Here is a 26,647-nt window from a genome sequence, read left to right as displayed (position 1 = left end):
TTTCTTAATAGTTACAGAAGGGCTTCCAGCACTTGCATCCGCATTCCAGTCCTTTGATCCCACTAGCCTACTACGCCTTCCATGTTTGTGTAGCAGACGATTAGGGAAATAAATGCTTTTAAATTAAAATAAGTTCTTATCCTCAGAAGACAGACAAGGCTTAGAACATCATCACTTCACTCCTGAAAGATGGGAAAGGCAAGAAGACAGGCAGTCGTGTTTTACTATTTGGACTCCAATAGCAGCAATTAAAAATATACTTTTAACTGAAACGACATCATGAATTCATGGGTAGGGACCCACCCGAGGAGAAATAAGGAGAACAAAAAATGGAGTGCCTCAGGAGCTACAGATTGTAAAAAAATAATGAAAAGTTTCATAGGCTGAACGCTGCGCTCCAGGCAACATCCTCCCTTTTAAGATCCACCCACAGAATTAAGCACGTCCCATAAGCATCACCATCTTCCAGGAGAAAAGCTATTACAAAGCCATTACAACAGGCAATACCTGATATGGTGCTAGAGAATGGAACCCCCACAGGTCACCTTCCTGACCAAGCCACACCACGGTATTTCTAGGCACACACGTGCAGCAGCCAGCACAAACTACAGGCACTTAAATCCTGTTTCGTGTTTGCTGTAAAACTTTCTCAGTGTGATCTGCTTACTACAATCACAGAAGGTTAGGTGTGCACTAAGCATAGCGCACAAAGCACTAAAATCACGCATTCTCTCTCTCCTACTCCAGAGATACTCCTTATTTCTTTATATCTGGTTCTCTGTCCAGAGCAGGAGCTTACACACAAGTGGATCAACTACTATGTCCTTCCTCGCTGAACACGCTCTCCTCCTTCATTTAAGCCTCTGTTGGCTGTGACGACACATGAAAACACCCTAGAAGCAACATTATGCCCACGTCCACGCTGAAAAAAAAAAAAAAAAAGCAGACCCTTTCAGATCACTGACAGAGACAGCCAAGCTAAGCGTTTACTGGGATGTGTAGTTCCAGGTCTCCAAGACATTGTCCAAAAAGCTGTTCCCAAGTTACTTTGCTGTTTGCAAACAATCCTCTACCTCTGCTTTGATCTAGCTTCAGAAGGAAGCTGTCCCACACGTTATGCTCCATTAAACTGCCCTGATGAAATGCGCTGGCTGCCCTCTCCATTCTTCACCCTCTTCCGCAGAAGCTTTTAGGAACACTAAGCGTATCCATCCCCATTGTCCAAATCCCAGGATGCTGACATTTCAAATTGTACTCTTCTCTATGCAACTCATGAAAATAACAAAGAAGATAAAAACCTCCCACCAATGCTCAGGCAGCTGCTTGCCTATATGCAATGAACCCGGCACAGGTTGCCAAGAGACTATAATGATAAGCAGCATTTATTCTTGAATACTCGCAAATGGGCTTTCACTATATTAACTCTAAGCAATAAAACATCAAGACCACATTCTTGTTTCAGTTTAGAATTAGTTTTTATAGCTGATATATAAAAGGAGATAGTTGCAATAGACATGCTATGATGTTCTTAACTGGAACTATATAAACAGTGCTTCTATAATAGGTACTACTCTGAACTTTGTCAGAGAACTGCCTGAACTTCAGGCTTCACGCCTGGCACTGCTTTTCCTGAATTTTAAACCTGAAAGAAACATCTGTAAAGATGAGAATAACCAAGCTATAGACAAGAAGCTTGTGGTTAAGAAAAAATAAATTAAAGAAAAATAATAATAATCTGAGCATAAGCAATTTTCAGATAGCATGTATAGAAATTCCCTCTGTAAGCTCCATTCCCTCGGGTAAAAATTAAGTGCAGATTCAGTCAAATTTAAGAGGCTCTAAAGAACAGAAAAACTCAGCCTATTATACCACTCAACAAGATACTGCTAGTGATTTTCAGCCTTTCCATCTAAAAATAAGGTAATTGTGCAATTAAAACAAAAGCCACCATTAAATCTTAGGTGTCAGAATATTTTTCCTTATTTATACCCTAAATGATGAATAATAATTTTATACACTGTGTAGCTACCTACAGAACAAAAGTTCTATTACATGTGTTTCTAAGACAGCAGTACTACAGCCTTGCAACATGTTCTTAGGCATTCATCATTGATCAAATTTTTGAAGCAAAATTCAGTGCTACCAACCATTTTTCTCTGTGGATACTGCATATTATTTTTGTCATACAGCTTAGTACAAATTTATTTTTGTATAAGTTACACTACATACCTCCCCAATGAAAGAACACCACAGAACAGCTTTTCTGTACACTGCAAAATTCTGCACACATCAAGAATCAGAGGTTTAGTATTGCTTAACAGCTTGGGAAGAAGACTTGGAATCAGTATTTCTCCATCACCATATGCTGTGGTAAAACTGCTTAGCAGTATTAGCAACAACCGACAAAGTTTAAGTGGTCCAAGGTCAAGTAAAAGGGAAGACCAAGCTTGAGCTCAAACAAGAGACAGTCTTTCAACTAAACTGCATAGTTCAAGAAGTTTTATAACCAATTCCACAACAAATAATTTACCAGAGGGAAAGGATTAAAAGTATATCCAGGCGATGAAGGGGCAAGAAGCCTACATTTTATCAAGTCCCTGTGCCAAGCCTTTCTTTGCTGCATTTAGATGGGTCCTATTCTGTACCATACTCACGACCTCTGAGTCATCTGTCACCACCTGCAAGAGGTGCAGAATCACCTCCAGTGATGTGGGAAGAATGGTGAAGATGGTGCAGCACTATCCAGACACCCTCACCTGCATCTTGACCAACTGTGCCTTGCTCAAACCCTAGGTCATCAAACATGATGCAGAATGACATCAGAAACAACAGAAAATGTGGAAATAAAAATTTAAGCTCTTGCAATTTCCTTTTGTAGGAAATTTTAGTTTAGTTTAGTTCCCAGTTCCCCTGAGTGCCTCTTAAAATTCTAGCTTTCAAATTTTAACTGAAGCAGCATACAGTCTTACAGCAAATAAATCACAGCTATAGTAGGGAGACTATTCAAAATAGCTATCAGTTCAGGGAGGTTTAATTTAGAGAGAGGAGAAAGACTTTAGACCTTGCTAAGGCATGACATGATTCCATGCCATTGATCTGCAATCACATAGCTTTATCTGTAATGCAAACAAAAAGTTCTTTAGAATACTCCTAATTAGGCATAATAAGTGTACACTGGCACATTACTGAATCTATAAATAGACAGCAACCACACCATTTCACTCCTCCTCCGTGTTATAAGGTATGGAACGGGGGGCAGAAGAAAGGCACTATCCTTTTTTTTTAAGACCTTTCTTAAAGTTGTACCATTGAAAAGAAGTCATTTTTTTGCTTCTGAAGGTATTTCACCAGGCCTTTAAATAGTGACAAAACTTCCTCAGCAGACACAGGTTATCCTTGACACTTGTGTAAAAGGAAGAAAGAGAATATTTAATTCAAAATAAATCAGGAACCATATTCTAGCAATCTGTAAGACATTCAGAGAGACATGGCTCTGGGCAACCCAATGTTGCTTTGAAAATGTCCCTCCTCTGAGCATGAGGGTGGGACCAGATGACCTCCCAAAGTCTCTTCCAACCCAAATTACTATTATGATTCTGTAACAACCCCCATAAATATTTTTTCCTAGAAAAAGTCCCTCTCTATAACCTCTCACACCTACACATAGTAATTTAAACTGTGGATTAGCTATAAATAACCTTGGTATATATTTCAAAGAAAAGGTATAATCATCCTTAGCATAAAATTCAGCAGAAGCTCATTTGCCTCTTACCCTGGCTGTGACTTTTTTTTTGTTTTACTCAAATAGAAAAACATAAGATTTCTCAGCCATTTCTAATTCCTCATGGTGAGACAAACTCCCAGGGACACAGGTTTATCACCGGCTCAAAGGGTAATTTGAAATAGGAGCCCTTTGTAAAACTGTTGGCAGCAGATCCCTGGCTGACGAAGGGTGGGGAAGGAGTAGAACCTGTGATGTTAACTCCTTTTATCTCCTCCTCAGTGGTGTACACAGCGACCAAGTGAAAAACTGATTTTTTATATTTTTTTTTTTATTTTACCCTAACCAGTGTAAGGAAAAATAAAATTCAGTATTGGTTCACATGCACACACACATGCACAGAATTACTGGTCTCTTTATGCAAGAAGTAAGATCACCTGAAGTGTACATATAATCAGAATTATGGAAAAATGCAACGCTTAAAGAATATATAATCTTTATTCCAGTTTCTTTAAAAAAAAATAGCTCTTCACTGTAGTTGCATTTACCTGGCAACACCAAGTAACATGAGATAATACACAAAAGCACTGATGGGTTTTTAGGCATACAGCTTGACATTGCCAGCACATTTAATAGCTTGCTTTTGACAAGAGCTTGTCAGAAGTTCTGCACTTATTAGGATCTTCTTTTCCTTTGAAATGCTCAAGAAGCAGCAGAACAGAGTTTTTCAAGGCAGCATCAGGGGCACAGATAGAAATAAGACAACCCTCTGAAGCCCTGAGTATTTTTTGAATGTATTTTATAAAATTACCAAGTAGGGCAAGTGAAAAAGCTTGTCATCTACTAGACAGAAGCACACACCCTAACTTGTGTAACTGCCTTTGAATTTTTGAAAGCTTATTTGCCAGTGGATCGGGGAATGTGGGAGACCACCAGCCTAAGCAGTAAAGTGTCTCACGTATAAATTTTATCTTGCCTGCACACATTTTTAAAACACATTGACCAAAACGTTTTCTCTACAAAACGTTAACCAGTGGACTCAGTACAGGTAAAAGTCCTTTCTTTGTTTCCTAAAGCTTGCCTGCTTCCAGAAGCAGCACACAAATGTGTATTAGCCCAGCATTCATTCATAACCCAAAAAAAATCAAGATGTAGTCAACTGAACTACAAGAAGAAGTTTACTTAAATTCTGTTTTCCCCCTATGAAACCATTATAATGCAGGCTTCCACATTATATGCTAAGTTAGCTTAAACAAGCTCACTCAATCAGGGGAAAGAAAATAAACTTTTAACAACATCAGATAGATGGCTCGGAAGGCTATTCCTGTTTATTGTGTCTGTAATGAGAAGCTACGTAAATGATAAAAATATTTTTTATTTCCTTAAAAGGTCTGGTTTAATCAGAAATGTTGGCTCTTCATCTCACACCCAAGTTAACTCACTTAGACTAGCTCCCCATTGCAGACCTGCATCCTCTCAACATTCTTCCCAGGCAGAATCCACGTATTATAAATATATTGAGTTAATATACAATAGAAAGAATTACTGTTTGCACTACGAGCACCACCATATTCTTTCAGTGATGGGATCCTTGACTCACTAAACCCCCTTTAACCCTTTGTGCTTTATTTTTTTTCCACTTTTTTCACTTTAACAGACTGAGGCCAATCAATGCTTGTCTGTAGAGTAACTTGTGTGAAGCTCCCTGAGGTATCAGGCAAAAAATGACAATAATAGCTGAAAAATCAGCAAAAAGGGTGCATTAGTTTTCAAGTCAATAGTTCCCCAGTGAACCATCTGCTCGCAGGACTGGTCAGTACCACTGAAGGAGGAGACAGCGCAGAGTGTAACTATCCAGAGGAGCAACCTCATCTATCTGCACCCTCTCTAAGACTCCACGCCCAGCAAACTTTCTGGTCTTAGGCAGTTCCTCTCTTTATGGGGACTATAGGGAGAAACCTTGCAGAGGCACAGGCTGAAAGGAAAAGAGATGTCACCCTTTCTCTGTTCAAATTCCTGAAGAAACCGTGACAGCAGCAGGCAGGAAAGGAGGGAGAGAACAAGAAGCAAGATGTCTCTATGGGAGCATTAAAACAAACACAGAAGTATGTGCCTGTCCTCACCGTCAACAGAGAGTGTGCACAGGGAGGGAAGAAGCCTATGCCTGACGGGCGGCCGGGACTGATGGTTAGCCACGCTGATCCTTTCCGACTTCCTTAGCCGAAGCAGAGCAAGCCACCCTTCTCACCAAGAGCTGGGAAGACACCAACCTCCCTCTCGCTCCAGAGCATCACAGCAGCAATAAGGACTCCCAACTGTCAAACTGAAGCCAGTCAAACTCGGTTGCTAAATTTAAGCTACCACACAACAGGACATAACTGACCAGAGCAGCATGATAGCCCTTTAGATCTCTTAAATCTCCACAGGCATGAAAAACCTCGGCAGATCTTCCCAGCACGAAACTATGCCAGAAGTGCAAAATGACACGGCGGGCACAGCCAGCTCTCCTCAGCAAGCACATCTAGAAAGACCCTGGCATGGGCTGGACAGCCATCCTCCTGCTGGCTGCCCACAGAGGGGCTCATGTTGCTTCCCACCTGGCAAATACATAGGGAGACTCACCACCCACAAGCTACTATTCAGCTTCAAAATCCTATTAAGGTTGCTAAGTGACAATAACATAGCGCGATCTCACACCATTTGCAAACCCCAAACATTTAAAGGCAAGGAAATGAATGCTCCAGATCATCATAAATCTCATGCCTCCCATCTAATAAACAAATAAATTCTCATCAAGTGTAAAACCTTGCCGAATTCATTACAATAACGTTAACTCTCACAGGAGTATAGCTCAGGTTTTTGTTATTGTGCTTTCAGTATCTAAACAGTGAAATATTCCTAAACAGGAACATTAATCAAATGAAAAACTTAGCTGGAAAAAATAATTACTTGCTCTTTCTTCATAATTGTGCAATATATCAGGATAATTCCTACATGGTAAAAGTTTTAAGTCAACTACAATTCTGACTTCGTGTACAAAATTTTTATGGCCCACATCCAACAAGCACTTAAGCACCAGCTTAATTTTAAGAAGTAATAAAGTGTACAGGACTACAGAAGTGTTTCAGTATGTGCTTAAATGTTTTACTAGAACAAATCTCTCATTTCATTTTAAATAGCATCTAATGCAGTGGTCTTATTTTTAGCATATCAATGAAATAATACTTATTTTGGGTCAGCATTAAGCTTGTTTGCTGTGATAAATGCAATGTTTACATTAAGAAAGAATGATGTTTCTTTTTATTATCATGTGGAGGATATAAGTTATGGATGCCCCCAAGCTAGGCTTTTTTTGCCATTGCTAGCAAACTGAGAGTTGTGGCTTGAACTTCGTATAATACAGCTATGGTTACTGCACTATTATTTAGTTGCCTGTTCTCAGGTTTTTAAAAGAAGATTTTGGAGAATGCAACTTACTTTCTGGAGGCAGAAGGGGAAAGGATAAAACTGTAATATAAGGCAGAGGCAAATACAAAAGTGAAAGAGTCACCTCTCTCCATAAAAGACAAAGTCCAGGTACCAAAGTATCAAACTGAAAAAAAATTAACAAAGCTAGCCATGCTGTCAATAACTTTATAACATCACATCCACCTACATTACAAATAACTATAAGGAATCTCAAAAACCTAATGGCCAACAAGAACAAAATATTGGTCTTGTGATTCCTCTGTACACGAGCTACTGAACTACCTGCACACGACACCAAATTGTGTCTTAATTATCCCTGTCAGAGGAAAACATCCAGAATACCAGAATGACTACAGAAGCACTCTTATATCTAAAACTCCGTATTCTGAGCTTCAACGAACCCACACACAAACACGCAACACTTCACATTACCTTCTTGCTGCGCTTAGATTTTGAGGTCTCCAGACTACTTATGTTGTTCTATAGATACCTTACCAGAAGCATGGTTGGTCAGAGTTCAAAGAAGATGAGAGTAACGTTGTTTGGAAAAAAAAACAACCAAACAAACAAACAAAAACAAACAAACAAAAAACAAACAAAAAAACAAACAAAAAACAAACAAAAAAACAAACAAAAAAAACAAACAAAAAAACAAACAAAAAAAAAAACAAACAAAAAAACAAACAAAAACACACACAAAAAAACAACCAAAAAAACAAACAAAAACCACACCCCCCAAAAAAAAACACAAAAAAAAAACAAAAAAAAAACAAAACAAAACAAAAAAAAAAAAAACTTAGCCTTTGGGAGCATTCCAGAGCAAGAACATTGGTCTAAGCTGCCTTTTATTATCTTCAGTAAGTCAAGAGGATTCAGTATTTCCCTTCAGATAAAGGCTTTGTGATAGCCAGACAGACTATTCTTGTGATCACTACTACAAAAGCACCGTAATTCTACATATTCTGATACAGATATCCAAATTAACTTGGCTAGTCCAGCTAGTCATACAGCAGTCATACAGCAGTCATACAGCAGTCATACAGCAGTCTTGCATCTCGGATTATGATGTAACTGTTGGAAACAATTCAGAATGCCCACAAATTATCTATATAGCCTTACATGGATAAAGACCCAGCTATAGAATAGTCCTTTCTTCAGCTCTGGCACGGCTGTGTCTTCAGGACTGTGCGCATGAAGTTCACAAGATAACGCATCTCAGAAAGGGATTCCCATTTGTCATTTATCCTTGAATTAGTCTCTTTTTGTGCTTCGTAAAACCAGAAATTCTCTCTAAACTAAACAAGAAGCTCAATGTGTTTCACCTGATCTTTTTGGCAGAAAAGCATTCCCTAGCTCCTTGGAACAAAACACAAAACAATCAAAAACTCTTATATTAAAGATAAGAGTGTGATTTTCTTGTCTTTTTTCACATTCACAGCTCACCAGCTGGCTGGGGGAAATAAAAAAGTATAATTCTTGCTATTTTTCAGTACAAAATAGAATTAATCCTTTAAAGATTCCAGAAAGAAAGAAAAAAAAAAGACCAAAACCAACGTTTTCTTTGAAGACTTGATTAGAAATATCTATTGAAAAATGTTACAAGCTCCTCGTTTCTGGTACTTAGCTAGCAATTTAAGCTTTGCCAATACATGCATCACTAAAATGCCTTAGCAGATTTCATTTCAGTTTTATACAAACATGTCTCGGGATTTGGAGTGGTAATGACCACTGTGCCTTAAATAGTGTAACTCTTTCCATTCTAAGCCTGCTCACTTCTACATAGGGAGTTCAGTCATTTTTAACTTCCCAAAACTATCATGTCTGTGGCTGAAATCTTCAATTAATGGACCCTTTTTTGAAAGCTTATGTAGAGATACTGCAAGTATGAGAAGCAATAAATATTGCACACCATTTCACGCTAAAAACTGGTTTGCTTAGTCCAGACCTACTCTAGAACTAAATAATATATGTGTACATGAAACCTTAAATGTATTACTCTGTGCATGCATGTGTGTGCATCTGCATGTATCAGAAGCATGCAGTCACGAACTGATTCTGAATATTTCACTTAAAAATTAGGTTAAAGACCCCACGATGGGGGGCAGGAATCAAATTTGTGAGAGATTTTACAACAGTTGTGAAAAAAAGTTAGTGAAATATTTTACTAAGGATGGATATACAGTGCATGCACTGAACAATTAATTTAATTGCAGAGCAAAAATGATGGAAAATACAAACATTGCAAACAGATATCCCGCAGCACCCTTCAGTCTTTTCTGCAGGCTCTGTGCCAGGTGCCAAGAACTTGAGGACGATTTCTATGCACTTGGTCACTTTAGTTCTGCCCCATGCTGTGTAAACACAACAATAAAGTTTAGTGACACTATACGTGTTACTGCCATTGCAAAATAAATTGCAAATTACAATGCATTTTGAAGCTGTGCAGATTCAGACATTCCTAATGCACATACAGGATCCCTGATGGGGTTAAATTTGCTACCGTGGCATACTCCTGAGAACTTCTGGTACATAAAAATCATGTTTCCTTAACAGAAAGGACTCAACCACTACTTAGCTGAGTAAATCAGGAACCATCAAAGCTACAAAAAGAAGATTACATTGCAGAGAATGATGTTCATGAATTCTAACGTCGCTATCAACCACAGTACTTTACATCTAGGTGAATTAACAAGCTATGGTAATCGGAGAGAAACGTATACCAGAAACAAACAGGAAGTGACTACTGGGACTTGGCACTGTCAAATGTCACCATATGGAAGAGGTTAGAAACTTTTTGAAGGCTCAGTTCCTAAATGGCTGATGTTATTCCCTAAGGCCAATAAAAACACAGTGGGGAATTTAATGAATTTAGTTTTATTACTCCATAATGATTTAGGATATCTAAAAGAATTATATTAAGACCCCAGATAAGATAATTCTAGTAACAAGTCTTGCCATTTAACTAAACAACACTGTATCATCTCCACTAATTATAACACATCCGTGTATCAGAACATCTCCCACGTTACAGTAATTTCATTACTAACAAAAACCACTGGGGGTGAAGGAGAAGAAACCATTCTCCCGGATACATTACAAGTGTATTTATCTCGCTCAATACACCCTATTTTTCTTGCATTTCCTGATTTACACTTTCTGCTCCAGAACGTCTGCTTCATCTAAAAATAAACACAGGCCAGATACCCAATTGGAGATTTGAGAGCAAAACACGTATCCAGCAGAGCTTTCCCATTAACTGCACATGGACCCATTAAAGTAGGAAGCCAGGTCAGCAATGAAAGTGCTTTTCTTCACATCCACTTTTTAGCAGAGAGTACTCAAGACAAGAGTAGGGACTGCAACTGTGCTCATCTGACGACTCTACTTCCAAGTATCCAGGGACCATTTCATTCATCAATATTGTGCTTGCCCCCAGATGAGCAGAATTTAAAGATAGAAAGTGTCAGCTCTGATTTGAACCTTCCCTTCTCGATAGGTCACAGCTATAAAGAACTGAAGCAAGCCCATATATCTAAGGAATGTACTTTACACTACAGTGATTAACTTTAAAGAAACTACAACCGAGCTGACAACTGGCAGTTTTCAGGCTGCAGCCACAAAGAACTGAAGTCATCTGTTTCATTTAAGAAAGGCACCAACGCTGCCTGTCTTAACCAGCATCTTCAAACGTTAGGAAGCCAAGTTTAACGCAGAGGCACGGAGAACTTTCCACAACTTAAGTCCGCAATATAACACTGTTTGTACATCATCACATATACTGCTTCAAAACTGTCTCACTACAGTCTCTCAAAGTCCTCATAAAAATAAAATGTATGATGTGGTAAAAACTGTTTTTACCAAGACACTTGTGAACTAAATATTCAGGTCTCAGGGTGGAGGGGGGAACTGTGGGTAGACATAGTAAAGCCAGGAATTGTTTCACCATTCTCCATCAGGGATTTCGCCTCAAAACTGCTTGAACCTCACAGGGCACCCACCACCTGTTTATTCCCTTGCTTTTCCTCCAGGGAACACACACAAGCTCCACAGCTGCAACAGCTTCCAGGATGAGGTTTAAAGATGCTGGCTTTAATCTCACAGAAGTATTAATTAATTAATTTTGGTCCTGACTCCCCTAAAGACACCTACTGCTACAGTGTCACCCTACAACCAAGTATGGGGTGAACAGCTCCTAGGTACAAACAAGGTATTGGCCCAAAGAATATTTTCGACCTTTGCACCGCAACTTGTTCACTCCTCCTCAGGCTTGCAGACACCAAAACATGTTGATCTTCAAGTTTTCTGTTTGGGGGAATTAATAATGGCCGTATTTTGACACGGACGTGCCTTTAAAGTACTCTAAAAATTTGAGGAATACATATGCATAAACTAAAAATACACCCATAATAGAAGTTACATAAACATCTGGCCCTATCACCCATCCGTTTCTCGTAGCAATTTACTGTAAAAGTAGTTCCACTGAAATCAAGCACGCAGTTTGCAGAGGAAATTGCTATTCAACATGGGCAAGGGGTGGTAAAACTGGACAACAGATTTCTGAGTAGAACACTAAGTGTATGATAAGAGTATCACAAATAAGCAATGAACTTCAGTGTAATTATAGCTACCAATATAGTATTCTTATTTTTTCATTTTCCCACTCTGTTTTTCACCCTTTGCCCCCAGCCAAATAATTAATTGTTTTTATTTAGGAAGAAGCGGGTGAAGCTTCAAAACTCCATTTGAGCACTACAGGTGTTAGAAATCTTCAGACTTACGTTTGTGCTAGTGAAAGGGGTTTGCTCACACATACATTTGCTAAATCTTATTATATACAGGGTAAAAAAAAAATCCACTCCTGAATGATTCTGTCTGCAAAGTATCACCATATGGTAGCTTTCATAAATGATCAACTGTACCAAAACATCTAAAAATAGCATCTTCCTTAAGTAAAATAAAAACAATTACCATCAGAGACTTTTGGATATATTTCTAAGCTAAGGAATCAATACCACGTTGCTGAAATGTTCCAAGTACGTATATAAGCAACCTCCGGAGGAAAACAGCACAGCATTAAACAGCCCGCAAGTGTCAATGATAAATGTAACATACATGTTTTGGGTTCTTTCAAAAGTCTATTCTTAGTTGTAAGACAAACCCAATCCATTTAATTAAAACCTTAGCTTACAAACACATTCACCAAGTAAGCGAAGCTTAACAAATCTAATTTGAATGAAAGGGACTGGCCGGGTAAAAGAGCAGCTCCCTGATGTTCCTTGCTCTAGTGGTTTCATGTAACCACTGATCACCAACTACTACAACAGCAAACATACAACACCCTTAAACTAAATGGGAGTTGTCTGTCTAAATATAGCTACTTTTAAATAATGCATTGTGAGTTATAAAATAAAGTGCTACTGAATTATTTAACATGGGTCTCATCTTTAACAAAGATATATCACTTTTAATTAAAAGGAAAAAAAGATATTTATTTGAGGTTGCATATTATTCTAAGTTGCAACCAGTAAAGCAACATTTTATGACTCCAATTATGTCAGTAGACAGTTTTTTCCTATATATATTCGATTCACAGAAATAGAACCAAGACGCAAACTAAGATAAGCAAAAGCATCACTTGCGGAGTTGTCTTAGAACTTCAGGCGATCCCAGCTTTGCATTCATTCACAGCCCTCAGACACAGAACATCACACCAGCCCGTAACAGTTGGTAAGAATTGGCTGGGATCTCATGCTCACAAACCTGTTTCAGTAACGTTCATAATTCACACGTTTTCCTTACGCAAGTATCAACCTCTATGACTGCAAACCCTCGAATACATTTAACTCCACTACAGCTAACAGAGCATCATATTTTGTCACTTGTAAAACATTTTGAAGACCACCACAGTGGTGTTAAAGCTGAAAGCTTGTGTAGGACTGTTTTCAACACGATGCAATAGCTGTGTATTATTTACTAGAGTAACCCTTCAGCCATGCCTAATATCTGCAAACACAAAATTAACATCTAGCAATAAAATGGGCTGACACACCATGTTTAGGAGGTTTCAGGAAAAAATTGCTTTCCACCTCACATAATGGGATAACGCTACTGTTTAACACCCAATGCTTTCTGTTTAAAGGCGGCTGCCCTTTGGACATAGTGTGTGCAGCGAAAGCTCAGGGGAAGAACAACCACAATCTGACAGGACTCCACAAACAGCTCTCTACTGACTTTAATGGGTGCTCTGTAAAGGAAACAACACCACATGACCTATTGTGTAGAAACCAAAGCATAAGTGTGATCTGTCTGGGCCTGCATGGACTCACTTTGCCCCACAAACCAGATGCTTACAGCAAAAGCCCTGGTCTTAATGTCACTGCACGTATAAGCACTCCCTAAGGGGATTTTGTGCAGACCCCATCACTGAATGTGGATCACACTTTGCAAGAAGTCATGGGAACCTTCAACACAGAAAGTAAGTCAGGTTTCATTATTTTCTTACTTTTAAATGCATGCTTGTTGAAATTCATTTTACAGAAAAAAAAACACGATGTAAATACACCATCCATCAAAAAGTTAATTCCACCAGCATGACTTTGACAGCGCGAGCCAGCCAAAAAAAAAAAACTGCATTAACCTGAAATTTTGACAGCTGCTTTACGCATCCAGCCCCACGGGCGAGGATGTACAGAAGTTTAACTCCTGTCCCGCGAGGTGCCTTTCAAACTGGAAACTGCCTCTCCCGCCTTCGCGGCACTCCCGCTCCCGAACGGGACTCCGATGTGCCACCGCGGGCTCCCTGCCTGCCGCTCCGGCGGCGGCCCCCCGGGACCAGGGGGGGAAGGAGACGGGGAGCGGGAGGGGAGAAGGAAAGTTGGTGAGGAAGGGCTCGCCGAAACAGCCCAGCCGCGCTGTGGCGAGGGGAGGCAGGGCGGGATCGCCGCGGCAGCGGTGCCCGCCGCCGAGGAAGAGGAGCCGGAGGGAGGCAGCCCGCCGCTTCCCCCACACCCAGGACGCAGGGCAGGGCGGCTGCCGGGGCAGGCGGCTTCCCCTCCGGCCCCGCGGAGCCCCGCCGCTCCGGGGGGCTCTTCCTGCCAGCCGGGGACAGATGTGGACGCAACAGCTGGACGGGGAGGAAGGGAGAGGGAAGGAAGGAAGAGGCACGGCTGCCTCACACACACCCACCCCCGCCGCCGCTCCCGGGGATGCGGGCGGGATGCAGCAGCCGCCCCCGGCTCCGGGCTGGCCCCGCTCTAGGATGGGAATGGAGAAACTTGCCCCAGAGGCAGCGGGGCTCGCCGGCTCCTGCCCCCCTTACCTTGCTGCGGATCTGGCCCGAGGTGGACACTTTCCGGATGAGTTTCTGGGGGCCCTCGTGCTCCCCTTCGCTGTCCGACGACTCGTCCGCCGGCCCCGCCGCCGCCGCCGGGGCTTGGGGCTGGGGCTGCTGCGGGATCCCGGCGCCGCTCATCCCCGCCTCGGCCCCGGCCATCTTCCCGGACTCCTGCCGAAAGAGAGCACACAGCCCGGCTCAGCCAGGGCGGCCGCTGCCGCTCCCCTCCCCGGGGAGGAGGAGGAGGCGGCACGGGAGGGTGGGGAAAGAGGCGGTGCGGGGAGGAGGAGACGGAGGCGGTGGGGCGGCGGGGAGGGAGCCGGGAGCTGGCGGAGCGGAGCGCACCGCCCTGCCGCCATCTTCCGCCGCCCCCTACTGACAGAGAAGGGCCGCCTGCGCGCCCAGCCCCGTGCGCCCCTGCCCCCGGGGAGCCGCCCGGAGCGGCCGCCGGCTCCAGGGGGCGCCGGGCGGTGGCGGTGCCGCCCCGCCGGCCGGGCCGGCTCGGGGCTGGGTCGTGCCGCAGGTGAGCGCCGGGGCGGCGGGGTGAGTCCGAGGGGCGAAACAGACGAAGGCGGGTGGAGAGGGCCCCCGGCTCCCCGCACACCTGCCTGGGCCTCCCGGGACGTCGCCGCGTCCCGCCGCGCCCCGCCGCGCCCGCGTGAAGAGAGTCCCGCGTGGTTCGGGAGGTGGGACGAGGCACGGGCAGAGAGCGGCCCCCTGGTATCCGAGCTCCTTCCGTTCGCACCCCTCACTAAACCCCACCGTGGGCTTTGTAAAACCAGGTGCCCATCAGTGGGAGGTGGGGAGCCAAGTTCTAAACGTTTCACGCCAGCACAGCGAAACCGTCCGGCTCTGCAGGCGGGCGGCCTTCCCACGCGCTGTCCGGCCACGGCTGTGGTGCCCGCCCGTGGGAGCACACGATGTCTTTTGGGGACTGGATGGATGGCACCCCATGCAATTGGGTTCCTTATCCACACTTCCAACCAGTTAATCCCACGGTATCCTTCAACGTCAAAGCATCGGACAATTTAGGCAAATGTATACATTGTTTTCCAGTTGTTTTCTTCTCTTAGTTTAATTTTCTTATTACTCCATTTTTGTCTTTGTAAAAGAGGAACCTTTAATTTTGGGGAAAGAAAGGGTCAGTTTTCCCTTTTAATCTCAGATCTGGCAGCTCACACGATCTCGAAATGTCACCACATGTTCTGAATTGTGGGACTTCAAAATTATTGTGGCTTGCATGTAGTCAGTGTTCAAAATAAGCATTTAAATCACAGCAATACTAAATAAAAGACACAACTCTTAGCTGCATGGACCGGATTAAACATAAGAAAGCAATCAATACTTGTGGCTTCTATATTCCCACAATTCTATTTATATTTCTAGAAAGGGAACTGACATCTCTTAATATGCTAATATAATGCTGCAGTACGTAAATACAAAGCAGTTAATGAGAAACAAAAATAAATCCATAGTGTAGACACCTTGCCACGATCTTAATTGCGTACACTCCGGAGTATCCCATTTCTTTTATTGGGACTTATCTGTAGTAGGTGAAATTAAATATTTCCATGAAGCCTTGTATCTTATTTCTGTGTTACTGCATCAGGTACTTCAAATGAGATTCTAGTGCTCTCCTCCACATAGAACCGCTTCTATTAAGTTATATTAAAAAAAATTGTCAAAAGTTATATTAAAAATGTCAAAATTTCTACTAAGTTATATTTTAAAGAAATTTTGATCATATTACCTATATTCTCTATTAGAATAATAATAAGGCCTAAATCCTACCATTAATACCACATCTCAAAATAGATGAAGTTCTCATATAGTCCCTTTTTCTTACAGGCTAATTGTGAAACTAAGGGATGACTCTCTCTTGTCTCACTCCTCACCTGAGAGAGAGCTCTCCTTTTTCAAAAGCATAGGATCAAACTTGGGCACGCACAAGTATGTACGGCTCTCAGTGAATTAATTTAGGGAACAGCTGGGAAGAAATATAGGTTAAGAGCAAAGTTTATGGACACTTGTTCTTTCCGTCCTCCTTTCTTCTTCTTCTCCACCTTAATTTCAGGAATAGCAAATTATGCCAGAACACACCTCACTGCAATTCCTTGAGTCGTTTGAAGGTAAATGACAACTGCACATTGCAAGAGGACGACAAGAAAGAGTTTGCTAATTAATGCTAACATGTATTACATGTAATTGTGACTGTGATGTGAGGAACACTTAGTGTGAACAGCACGCTGGCAAGACTGACTAACTCCATTTAATTCAACTGAATTAAACAGCGCTAGCTGAACAACATGAGTTACTGTTAAATTTGTTCCCATACTAAAAAAGCATTCAAAATATCAGTGCATGTGACTGCCATGTATTTGTATCACAGGACTAGGATCCTGGGCAAAGTTACGTGCAAAACTGTTTGCAAGTAGATGTTTCACCCACAGAAAATACCTTTACAAATTCAGTTGAAAAGGAGAGACGAGACAGCAAGGGGGAAAGGCACACAAATTGTAATCTGGGATTAGGACGTTTGAACTCAGGGAGATCATGAAGTTGACTCTACTGATGACCCCAAATTTGCACCTTTGGGTTTTTTTTAATAAAACATCATCTGGTTGCTTGTTCCTTACACATTTAGACCTCAGTCCTAAAAACAGTATGTGGTTAAAGTGTATTTCCAAAAACAGCCTTCCACTGAAGTTTCGGAATCATGAACACACAGCACCAGTGTCTTCCAGAGCAAGACACTGATCTGTTTTTTTTCAAACCGCTTTCACGATTGGTTACACTGCAAGCTAATTTAAAACCTCTTCTTGAATTTTAGAAAATGTTGGACCATTTAGCAATGGATGTAAATACATTGTTTCATCATATGTTACATGGAAAAATAGAAACAAGTTAATAATTTGGGTTTTAAATATAACAGCTCCCATGACATCTGATGGCTATTACAGTGCAAGCTCCAGAGGAGCTGGAGATCCCCTTAGGTATCTGTATAGACAGCTCAGATTTCCTTCACTAGATTTCATCTCAAATACGTAAAAGCTGGTAAAAGACTATCTGTAGGTGAAATGGGCAGTAACTACAATTCTTCAACTTCTGTTCACCTTCAGAGCTTAACTATCAGCCCTAGCTTCTGTGCACTTTCTGCACCATGCAGAGGGCATCATGCATCCTCGCGTGGGCTACTCCGTCGTGATCTTCCTCTCTCCTGACTGCCCAAACACAGAAACTGGGTTACAAGGAGGGAATGCATCAGCCTTTCACTTCCAAGCGAGTCTCTTCCGTCATATCTTGATAAACTTCAGAGTGCTATGAAAAAAAATTTAAGTACTAGGAACGTTCTCTCAGATCACTTAATGTGAAGATTTTAGTAGTAATGACCTAAATCTGCAAATGATAGGAAATGTCCTGCAAGTACAGTTCAATGAGAATATGGTTTCTGCGAAGTACATTGTGGAATCTGTAAAATTACGGGCTCTAAAAATCCGTAGTCAGCTAATGTGTACAGAGTTCTTCAAAACAGAGAAACTAAGCAAGTGCTAAGTGTTGCTGAAAGTACCCGAGTTATTCATTTGTGTTAGCATACAAAGTCGTTTCTACAAACATATATGTTGTTCATGCACAAAGACAAGTTTTAAAGATCTCACCATTTCCACTTGTTCTGCTTCTCAGAGGTATTAATAGATAATCAGGGTCCAGATCCAGCCTTTACCCAGGTAAAGCTGCCTAAGATAGATAGCCACGAAAATTTGCCTCAATAAGGACTGCCAACTTGACTTCCATCCCTTCCCCTCACAGCTGAAATTCCTCCAGGTGATCAATGTCAACTGGAACGGCTGAGGGAGCTGGGGTTGTTTAGCCTGGAGAAGAGGAGGCTCAGAGGTGACCTTATTGCAGTCTACAACTACCTGAAGGGAGGTTGTAGTGAAGTGGGAGTCGGCCTCTTCTCCCGGGCAACTAGCGATAGGACAAGAGGACACAGCCTCAAGCTTCGCCAGGGGAGGTTCAGGTTGGACATTAGGAAGAATTTCTTTTCAGAAGGGGTTATTAGACATTGGAATGGGCTGCCCAGGGAGGTGGTGGAATCACCATCTCTGGATGTGTTTAAGAAAAGACTGGACATGGCACTTAGTGCCATGGTCTATTTGACAGGGTGGTGTCAGGGCAACGGTTGGACTCGATGATCCCTGAGGTCTCTTCCAACCTGGTTGATTCTGTGATTCTGTGATATGAGAAATACTGAATATCACATTTCAGCTCAATGAATACAGCTGTGAATACCGTGGTACAAATGGTACCACTAGACTACGCGTCAGGCTCTTGAAGAATATGGGGCTATAAGCAGCCATAAAAAACACATACAATACTTGCATGTACTATGTCTTTCATTTAACATACTCAATTTCATGCTTCTTAGTAATTGCCTTAAATTTCCTAACTGAAGCAAGGGAAGACTGGTGAAAAGCGTAAAGAAAGGTTGGCATTTAAAGGGAGATGCTCAACTGATACAAAACAGCTCCGCTGACATCATTTGTGCTACAGCAATTGGTATCAGCTGATGATCTGCCCTTTATATTCAAAGAATCCCAAAGTGCTGGGTACACATATGCACTGTGAGAACATTAGAACTCAACCACATCCAGTCCTGATAATAGAATATGTGTCGCTAAAATGCATATGCAACTTAGAAAAAAATCCAAATACACATGCACTCTAGCTGCACTGGAGATTATAGTTTATAATGCAGATTAATGCATTATTTGATTCCAGCTCTAATATCGATTCCCTTCATAAGAAGCATATTTACCTCTTTTTCTCTAGGTCACTTTGGCATCTATAAACTGAAGAGTAATACTTCTTCTTCCTCCACCTCAAAAAGTTGTTCTGAGAGGATCTGCATGAATAGTGGTATATATGTCAGCTTAAAAATGCATTATTCATCATGTTTAAAAGATTTTAGCCAATTTTTCCTAATTTTGGTGGTTAGTGATAAACTACGGTTTTTAACTGGACTCCCCACACTGACCAAATTAATTTCAGATCTCCCTGTCTCAACTCCCTCTGCAGATTGAGTTAGCGTTCTTAGTCTTTCCTGGCTTCCTTACTTACCAAAGGGGAAGTCAAAATATAACAAAATGTACGCATACCACTGTTAAAGAGAGTAACTACACGCTTGTGGCTGTTTCGGGAATAGCCAAGGCAATCCTGTAACCTGTAGATTACAAAAGCGTGTTGTATGCTTCAGAGTGAAAAGGTGTAAACCAGTGGAGGTCATCAGAATAAAGAATCATTTTGCAAACATGTTAGGACCCATCTGTGCATTTCAAGTGAAAGGTAAAGTCAAGAATCAGGTCTCATATGAAATATGAAAGTTGGGTCTAGAACTTTGTTAAGACATATGTATATTTTGAGTACAAAGCCACCGAATCTCTCTTGGAAGAATGCAGGATAAGCCTTACATTTTCTGTTACTTTGATTTAGCTCCATCATGGAGGTTGTAATGCAACTCTTACTGGAGTCAGGAAGAGGTTTTCCATCCAAAAGTGAGCTGTGAATTAAGGAAAGGATTTTATAGAAATTTGAAATTGCACACAGACAAGTCCAACCCTGACAGGCAAAGGAGAAGTTGTGGCTCCATTTGATGTCCGTCAGTTATTTCTCTGAACAGCCATAGGAACAGCGCTTCCCAATGACTTCTGACAATTTGCATAGATAATTAACTTGCACACATTCAAAGCCTGCAATAAATAGTTTCCCCTATCCTGCTGCTCTTTTTCTGTGTTTTGAAAGAGAGGGAGAGGTCTGGGATTTCTTTTTCCCTTCATCATGCAGTTCTTCACCTAAATCTCCCTTTACCCCCATTACAATAAAAAGGCTGCTTACGAGCAGATACAAAGAAGAATGATGTGGCTTTTGCCACAAAGACTATCTATTTTACCAGCAGGTTACCAGGTAAAAGATTTAGTGGTTTAGCTGAAATTAGAGTCTTGTAAAGGCAAACAGTGCAGTGGTTAACCTTAAAATTGCATTCACGGATATAATCTTTAACAAATGCAGCAATGAAATGATAAATATGACCCAAATCCTGTCCCTTACTGAGGGGAGGGGGAGATGGAGGAGGAAAAAAAAGAGATGTGCTCCTTGTTTATCTGAGCCCTGCACACAGAAGGAAACAGGTCTGGATGCTTCAGCCAGGACTCCGCATTTCCAAGCGGAGGGGCTGCAATCCATCTGCCTCCCGAGTTTCAGCTGAGTTTTGGATGACAGCAGCCAATTTAAATGTCACTGTTTAATAGGATAATGCGTTCACGGGAATCAGCTTTGCCACCTTCTTCCCACGATGTCTTCATCCCTCCAGGCAAAAATCTCGGGTTTCCCTTGCCTGATCCTTTCAGTGTCAGCTCCATGTTACCGGAACAGGCATACAGCTGTTTTCCCTATCACAGCTGCATCTCCGGCAGCAGCTCTGGGGCTTGAGGACTGCAGAGGGCAGTGAAGGAGGATGTTCAACTTCACAACAAAAATGAGGCTAGTAAAAATGTATTTGGGAGAGCTACAAATCCTAACAGGGAAGGGGGTGAACTTAGTTCACCGTGGGTCTCTCCAGGGCTGGACTGCTGCTGCCCTGCGAGCAAGCAGACCCGGCCAGCGAGAGTATCGCTCTCCCCTGGCTGCTCTTGAAAACTGGGTATACAAGTAAAACCAGGGGCCCTGGACCAACACAACGAGTTAGCAAAACACGGCACAGCCATCTAAAGGGGAGCTTGGCAGTGGCATGGGTCCATGCTTCACGTTGCCTTGCCAAGTTCAGTGCCAGAGACAGAGTAGCCTTGACCTCTGAGATAGCCTGAAGTCTCCCAAGCAGCTACCCAAAGGCTATTTTTAGCCCTCCCTGCCTGATGTGTGTGTGTGTGTGTTTGCACAATGGAGAAAAGCCCAACTGCGGGAACCAGACGGCCCTGAAAAGGGAAATCTGATTTTATCACCCACTGAGGATGCCGGTGACATGATTTCCTTCGGGTGGAAGGAGGGTCTCCGAGTTGCTTAAACAAACCCCAAAGCGACCGCACCGCAGCTTTCCTCCCGGACAGTCTGGGCAACTCCCTCCCTTTGTAGCAACCCGAAGGCACTTTCCCCGCACCCCCCAAAGCAGGGAGGCAGCGGGGTGCCCCAGCCCCGTCCCACTTTGCTGCTGCGATGGGAGCAGCTCCCAGCCTGGCTACAGAAGAAGAAGCGGGGGGGGGGGGGGGGGGGGGAAGTGTCTCTTTCTGAAAACTGCCTCCCGACGCTGTACACGTTGCTTTTGCTGTGCTAAGAGGCGGCGTTTAATGGTATCAACATCCAGCTCCCCCCCGCCCCCGGCAAAGTTGGAGGCAAGGCTCTCGGTGCTAATCCCAGGCTTTCAACCCGGGCAGTGAAAACTCAGAAAGACAACGAACTCCCCGTCCCTCAGAGAGACGAGCCCGCCAGCAAATGGCCGGACACGGGCGGGGGCGAAAGGCTCCCACCGCCCCCCCCCCGCGCCCGCTCCCCGCGGGGACAGGACAAGAGCCGGCGGCGGGGGCTCTGGCGGGGAGCGGGGTCGGAGGAGGGGAAGCGGGGTGGGGGGGGGGGGGGGGGGGGGGGGCATCGATAAGGTTGACAGCCCGGCCCCCCCGTTTGAACAATACAGGCAGGAAAAGGGTGTAGGAAATGCCTGTGGCAACTGCAAGCACGCATGTACCTACCAGTTCCTCCCAGGCGGGGCTGCGGCGCTATAGGAAGGGTACCCATGCTCCTCCATCCCCCCGCAGCAGGTCCCCTACCTCCGCGGGAGAGCGACGGACGAGCACCGCGGCAGGTTACGCCGGGCTGCGCCTCCCTCCTGCCGCTCCTCCGGCTGGCAGCGCTCCCCTGGCGCCGCTCTTCCTCCCCCCCACCCCCGGCCCCGCTCCCTCCTTTTTCTCCCTGGCCCCGTCCAGCCCTCCTCCCTCCCTCTCCCTCCCACGGCCACCGGGGCTCAGCCCGGGCTCCCGGGGCAGCCGGCCTGCAGCTGCCGCGCCGCTCACATCATCACCGCCGCCGTGTCCTCCGGTGCACGGCGCGGAGCCCGCCCCCGCCGCCCCCTGCTCGCTCGCTGCGCCGCGCCGGGGGCTCCCCGGGCGCCGTGCACAACCATCCCCCCCCACACTCCCCGCCCCGGGAAGCCCAAGGGATTACGGGCAAATCGCCTTGGGCATAAACCGGTTTACAGCCTCTTCGGCTGTCGGCGTCGCGGCGAGGCCGGCGTGCGAGGATGCTCCCCGCGGCGCGGGGCGGGGGAAGCCCCCTCGGTGCGCCGGGAGCCGCTCATGCCCTGCCGGGGTTATGCCTCCTTCCCTCTCCCCCGGCCCGGCCCGGCCCGCCCCTGCCGGCTTGGTGCGGGGGCGAAGAGCGGGGTCTGCGGCCCCGGCGGGCTCGGCTGGGTGTCCCGGGGCGCCCCTCGCATCGCTCCGCTCCGAGCCGGGCCCTCTCTGGGGGCTGGGAGGCGTCAAGGTCAGGGTGCTGGTGCTGAGGCAGCCCTCTGCCCCCGCACCAAGGGTCTGAGAGCACGGTGCCGCACGTTTTAACCCACTTTGGGCAGCCTCTTAAGCCAAGCAGAAGTTGGGGCATGGCATGGCATGGCCACTGTGGAAAAGACAGCACGGACGTGTAGGCCATGTCTGACACGGGGTGCCTTTCATTTCCAGGGCCACCATGCCTGCCTTATGGAGCAGCAGGATTTCTCTGTCTTTCTATCACGCCTTTTATTAATACCCAGTGTGTATACTTCAGTCTTCTCAGTTTACTAGTTACTGGCATACCCTTGAACACCAGCCAATGTATCACAACTCTTCAAGTAGATGTTGTATCTCCTACAAACTCAACACTTTCACCCATTTGTTTCTCCCTGTTGCTGCAGAACAGCGGGATAAGTGAAAAAGTAGGACTAGAGGACTGAGAAAATTAAGCTCAGTCACCATCCACAATAATGGTGTTCTTCACCCCAATTTTTCTATATTCCTTTTCATTCCAGCCTGCCGTTTTGAATTCACAGCTATTATGCTTGGTTACAAAAAGTAATCTCTGGGTCATCTACTTGATAAGTGCAAACATCAGAAAAGGAGTTGGATTTCACAAGAAAGAAGAAAGGAATTTGTATTTATAATAGTTTTGTTTAAAGACATATTAGTTTTCTTCATCTTTTAAAACTTTTTCATACCAAAAAATGGCACGCTGCCAGCTGAACTCTAGTTTTTGCAAAATACATCGGCAATTTACAAAAAGTAGCACTATTGCTGAAAAAAAGTGAAGTCTTATCTATGCATTTAACTAAGCCGATAGAAAAATCCCATTAAGTTAAGATGGTGTACCTCTAAGCCAGGCCTGAAGAAGTGCCACAGCAGTATAGCTCATTTGAGGAACCGAAATTGCTGCATTTCTTCCAGCAGTAGAAAAAAGGAACTATTTCTGTAGATAATAAGTTTATCAGCGGTCTGTTGATGAACTGCTTTGATGGTAAGAGCGTAACCTCAGAAGGAAGCAAACAAGATGACTTAAAGCATTTTGCTTTTCAGAAGACAGCTTTCTAAAGCTGATGGTGAGCAACAGTTGTCCAAGGATGTCTGGTCTCCTTCCCTTTGTCCCCTGAGTGTGAGATACTACTGAGGAACGTCACACTTACTTAAAAGGGCTTTACACTAAGAACGAGTGTCAGAGTAAGATTAGTCAGCTCCCCTCCTTTCCTCATGATGCACTGGAGGATCTCACATGATGGTTGTTTATACCTTTCGACATCTGGCCTCTTTAGCCTTGGCCATGCTGGGGCTTTGTGGCGAAAGTGGCCTGCCATGAAATATATGTCATGCTAGTGCCTCGCATTTCCTTGCTTGCTGAACCACAAAAACTGAAAACTCATATACAGGAACTTTAAGTGACTTGAAGTTATTTCTTCAGCTCAAGCACTATACATACCCTTTTGCTCTGAAATTCAGATTCTTGCTGTGAGCCCCATTTTCTGTTTCATGTGCCCTGAATCTTATACCTGTGATTAGATACACAATTGCATTCATCTCATTTCGTCCCCTGGAGTTCAAAGCTTGGTTTCCATAAGTGCAAAGCTAGGACAGGTCCCAGAAGATTACAACAACCTACTTAGGTTGAAGGTACGTTTCAAGGTCTTGTTGGATAAGGAGAGCAGACATCAGCCGCTTCACAGATCCTGCTAGGTCTAAATGAAACCTGTGCAATGCAACTTCAGCTCAGCCCTGCCCTTTTGGGCTCCTGAATGCCAAATTCAATCTTTAACTTCTTTCTGTGAAGGAGACAGATCTCAGCCCTTGCTGAGGAGCCCTGCCCCTTATGATTTCCCTGTGTGTGAGCTCTGCTCACCAGGTTGAAGAGCACAGTTTCTGCCAAGACCGTGGTCTCTGTGCCGCTTGGCTGAACTGGCTGAAAATCATGCACAAAGTATTTTGCTGAAAAACCTAATTCTGTCAAAGCTGACATGGAATTTGAGGACAGATGTCAGAATCACAGGATTATTATTTTTGTTGTTGTTCAGGGGCCTGCTGCCACATTTACAGAGGAGCAAGGGAACTGAAGACAGGCCCAAGGCAAGGATAAGCTTCATTAGCGAGGGGTAGAGGAACTGTCTGCTAAAACAAGGAGTGACCAACTGTCCCCTTGAGAAGATGGGGACGTTGAGTTAGGAGAAGAGCTCACCGGAGGCAGGTCTTCACAACCAACTTGGGAACAGGCAGTGATTCTCCTAGCTGGCTACCAAACTGCACCAAAACATCTCCAACACAGCCTGGGGGCTGGTTTCATTTCATTCTGTTTTTTTGATTTTGTTCCAAGTCATGTTGTTTGTTTGGATTGTTTGGCTTTTTTATTCTTTTCAAGTTTTCCCACTTAGTCTAGACATTTGGGGTTGAATTTCTTGGTAGTCTGCTCTATCTACTGTGTTCAAAGATGCCTCATCTCCCTCTGTCTCTTCTGTTCTTTGCCCTTAATGACAGTGAAAACTGGATCAACAAAACGAATGCTTCATTATTGACATTTTTTCACATGAAGTGCATTGAAAATAGTAACACATGCCTGCCTTTTCTAAGCAAGATATTTTGGATATATTTGACACACTGAAACATACCAATTTTGACTCCAATGCTGTGCTTAGACATTCACAAGAAAGTCCCCACCTCTTTAAGTATTTCCATTCCCTGGGGGGAAAAAAAGGAACTTTCCATTTATTTCCTCATTTGAGGCAGAAAGATATTAAAAGAATGAGCTTTTTTACATTTTTCTGTATTTTTCCACCAGCATTGCCTTTAGCATATATTACACAAAGAGTATACACTAATTTTCATCAATTTATGCTAACATGAAACTTCCTTCTTTTCTTGGCATATAGTACGCAAGCCTAATTTGAGTAAATTCTTCAAGGAAATGTTCTTCATTCTCTTCATTGTAAACATGCCAGTTGGCCTTTTTTTTTCTGTTAAATAATTTTGCATAACATTTGAAGGTAGGATTTCATCAACATGGTAGTTGGATAGTTCCCGCCAGACAGAAAGGTAGTAACAACCCACAGTGGGTCATTAAAATGATAAATGTATTAAAAGCAGAGCAAAACGCACACGCTTCTCAACCTGGTAACCCTTCAGATAGAACTGAAGTAACAGAATGAGTTAAGGAAAATATTTTAAAGATAAAGGTATTTTTTTCAGTAACATTTATATGCAAAATCCTGATAGCTGCCTTGAAACCCACTACTTTCTGTTTGTAAGAGCATCCAAACTATTGTAGAAATTCTGCATTTTTCCCAGTTCACAATGCCTGCTGCTTGGGACTGTCTCACACGTGGCACCTGAGAAATGTTTTTAGCCTACAGTTTTCGTTCATAGACTTTCACCACCATGTGCATTCTCTATTATTATTATTCCTCTTGTTACTCTAATAGCTGCTTCTGCATGTACCTGTAAGAGACAGAAGGCTTTTAAGCAAATCCCTGGAGTTTTGGGTTTTACAAGGGGGAAATTATTTATGCAGCTGGCAGAAATTTGTCTATTTTCTAAACAAAGAGCTTTAGGAAAAAAGAAATCACAGTGAGAAGAAAG

General features: G+C 43.5%; 1 protein-coding gene across 1 annotated transcript in view; it reads right to left on the bottom strand.

Moving 5' to 3' along the window:
* DGKH (diacylglycerol kinase eta) overlaps nucleotides 1-22,314 on the bottom strand; it is a 172,970-nt gene extending 150,656 nt beyond the window's left edge. Inside the window, 3 exon segments of the mRNA XM_068418755.1 lie at nucleotides 14,508-14,693; nucleotides 22,259-22,284; nucleotides 22,287-22,314. Of these exon segments, the coding sequence (XP_068274856.1) occupies nucleotides 14,508-14,693; nucleotides 22,259-22,284; nucleotides 22,287-22,314 (240 nt within the window).
* Between the last annotated feature and the right edge of the window lie 4,333 nt (nucleotides 22,315-26,647).

The sequence above is a fragment of the Nyctibius grandis genome, chromosome 2 (assembly GCF_013368605.1).
Source record: "Nyctibius grandis isolate bNycGra1 chromosome 2, bNycGra1.pri, whole genome shotgun sequence".
In the NCBI taxonomy this organism is placed as follows: domain Eukaryota; kingdom Metazoa; phylum Chordata; class Aves; order Nyctibiiformes; family Nyctibiidae; genus Nyctibius; species Nyctibius grandis.
The sequence above is the reverse complement of the archived record's forward strand: the minus strand, read 5'-3'. Positions and strand labels throughout refer to the sequence as shown.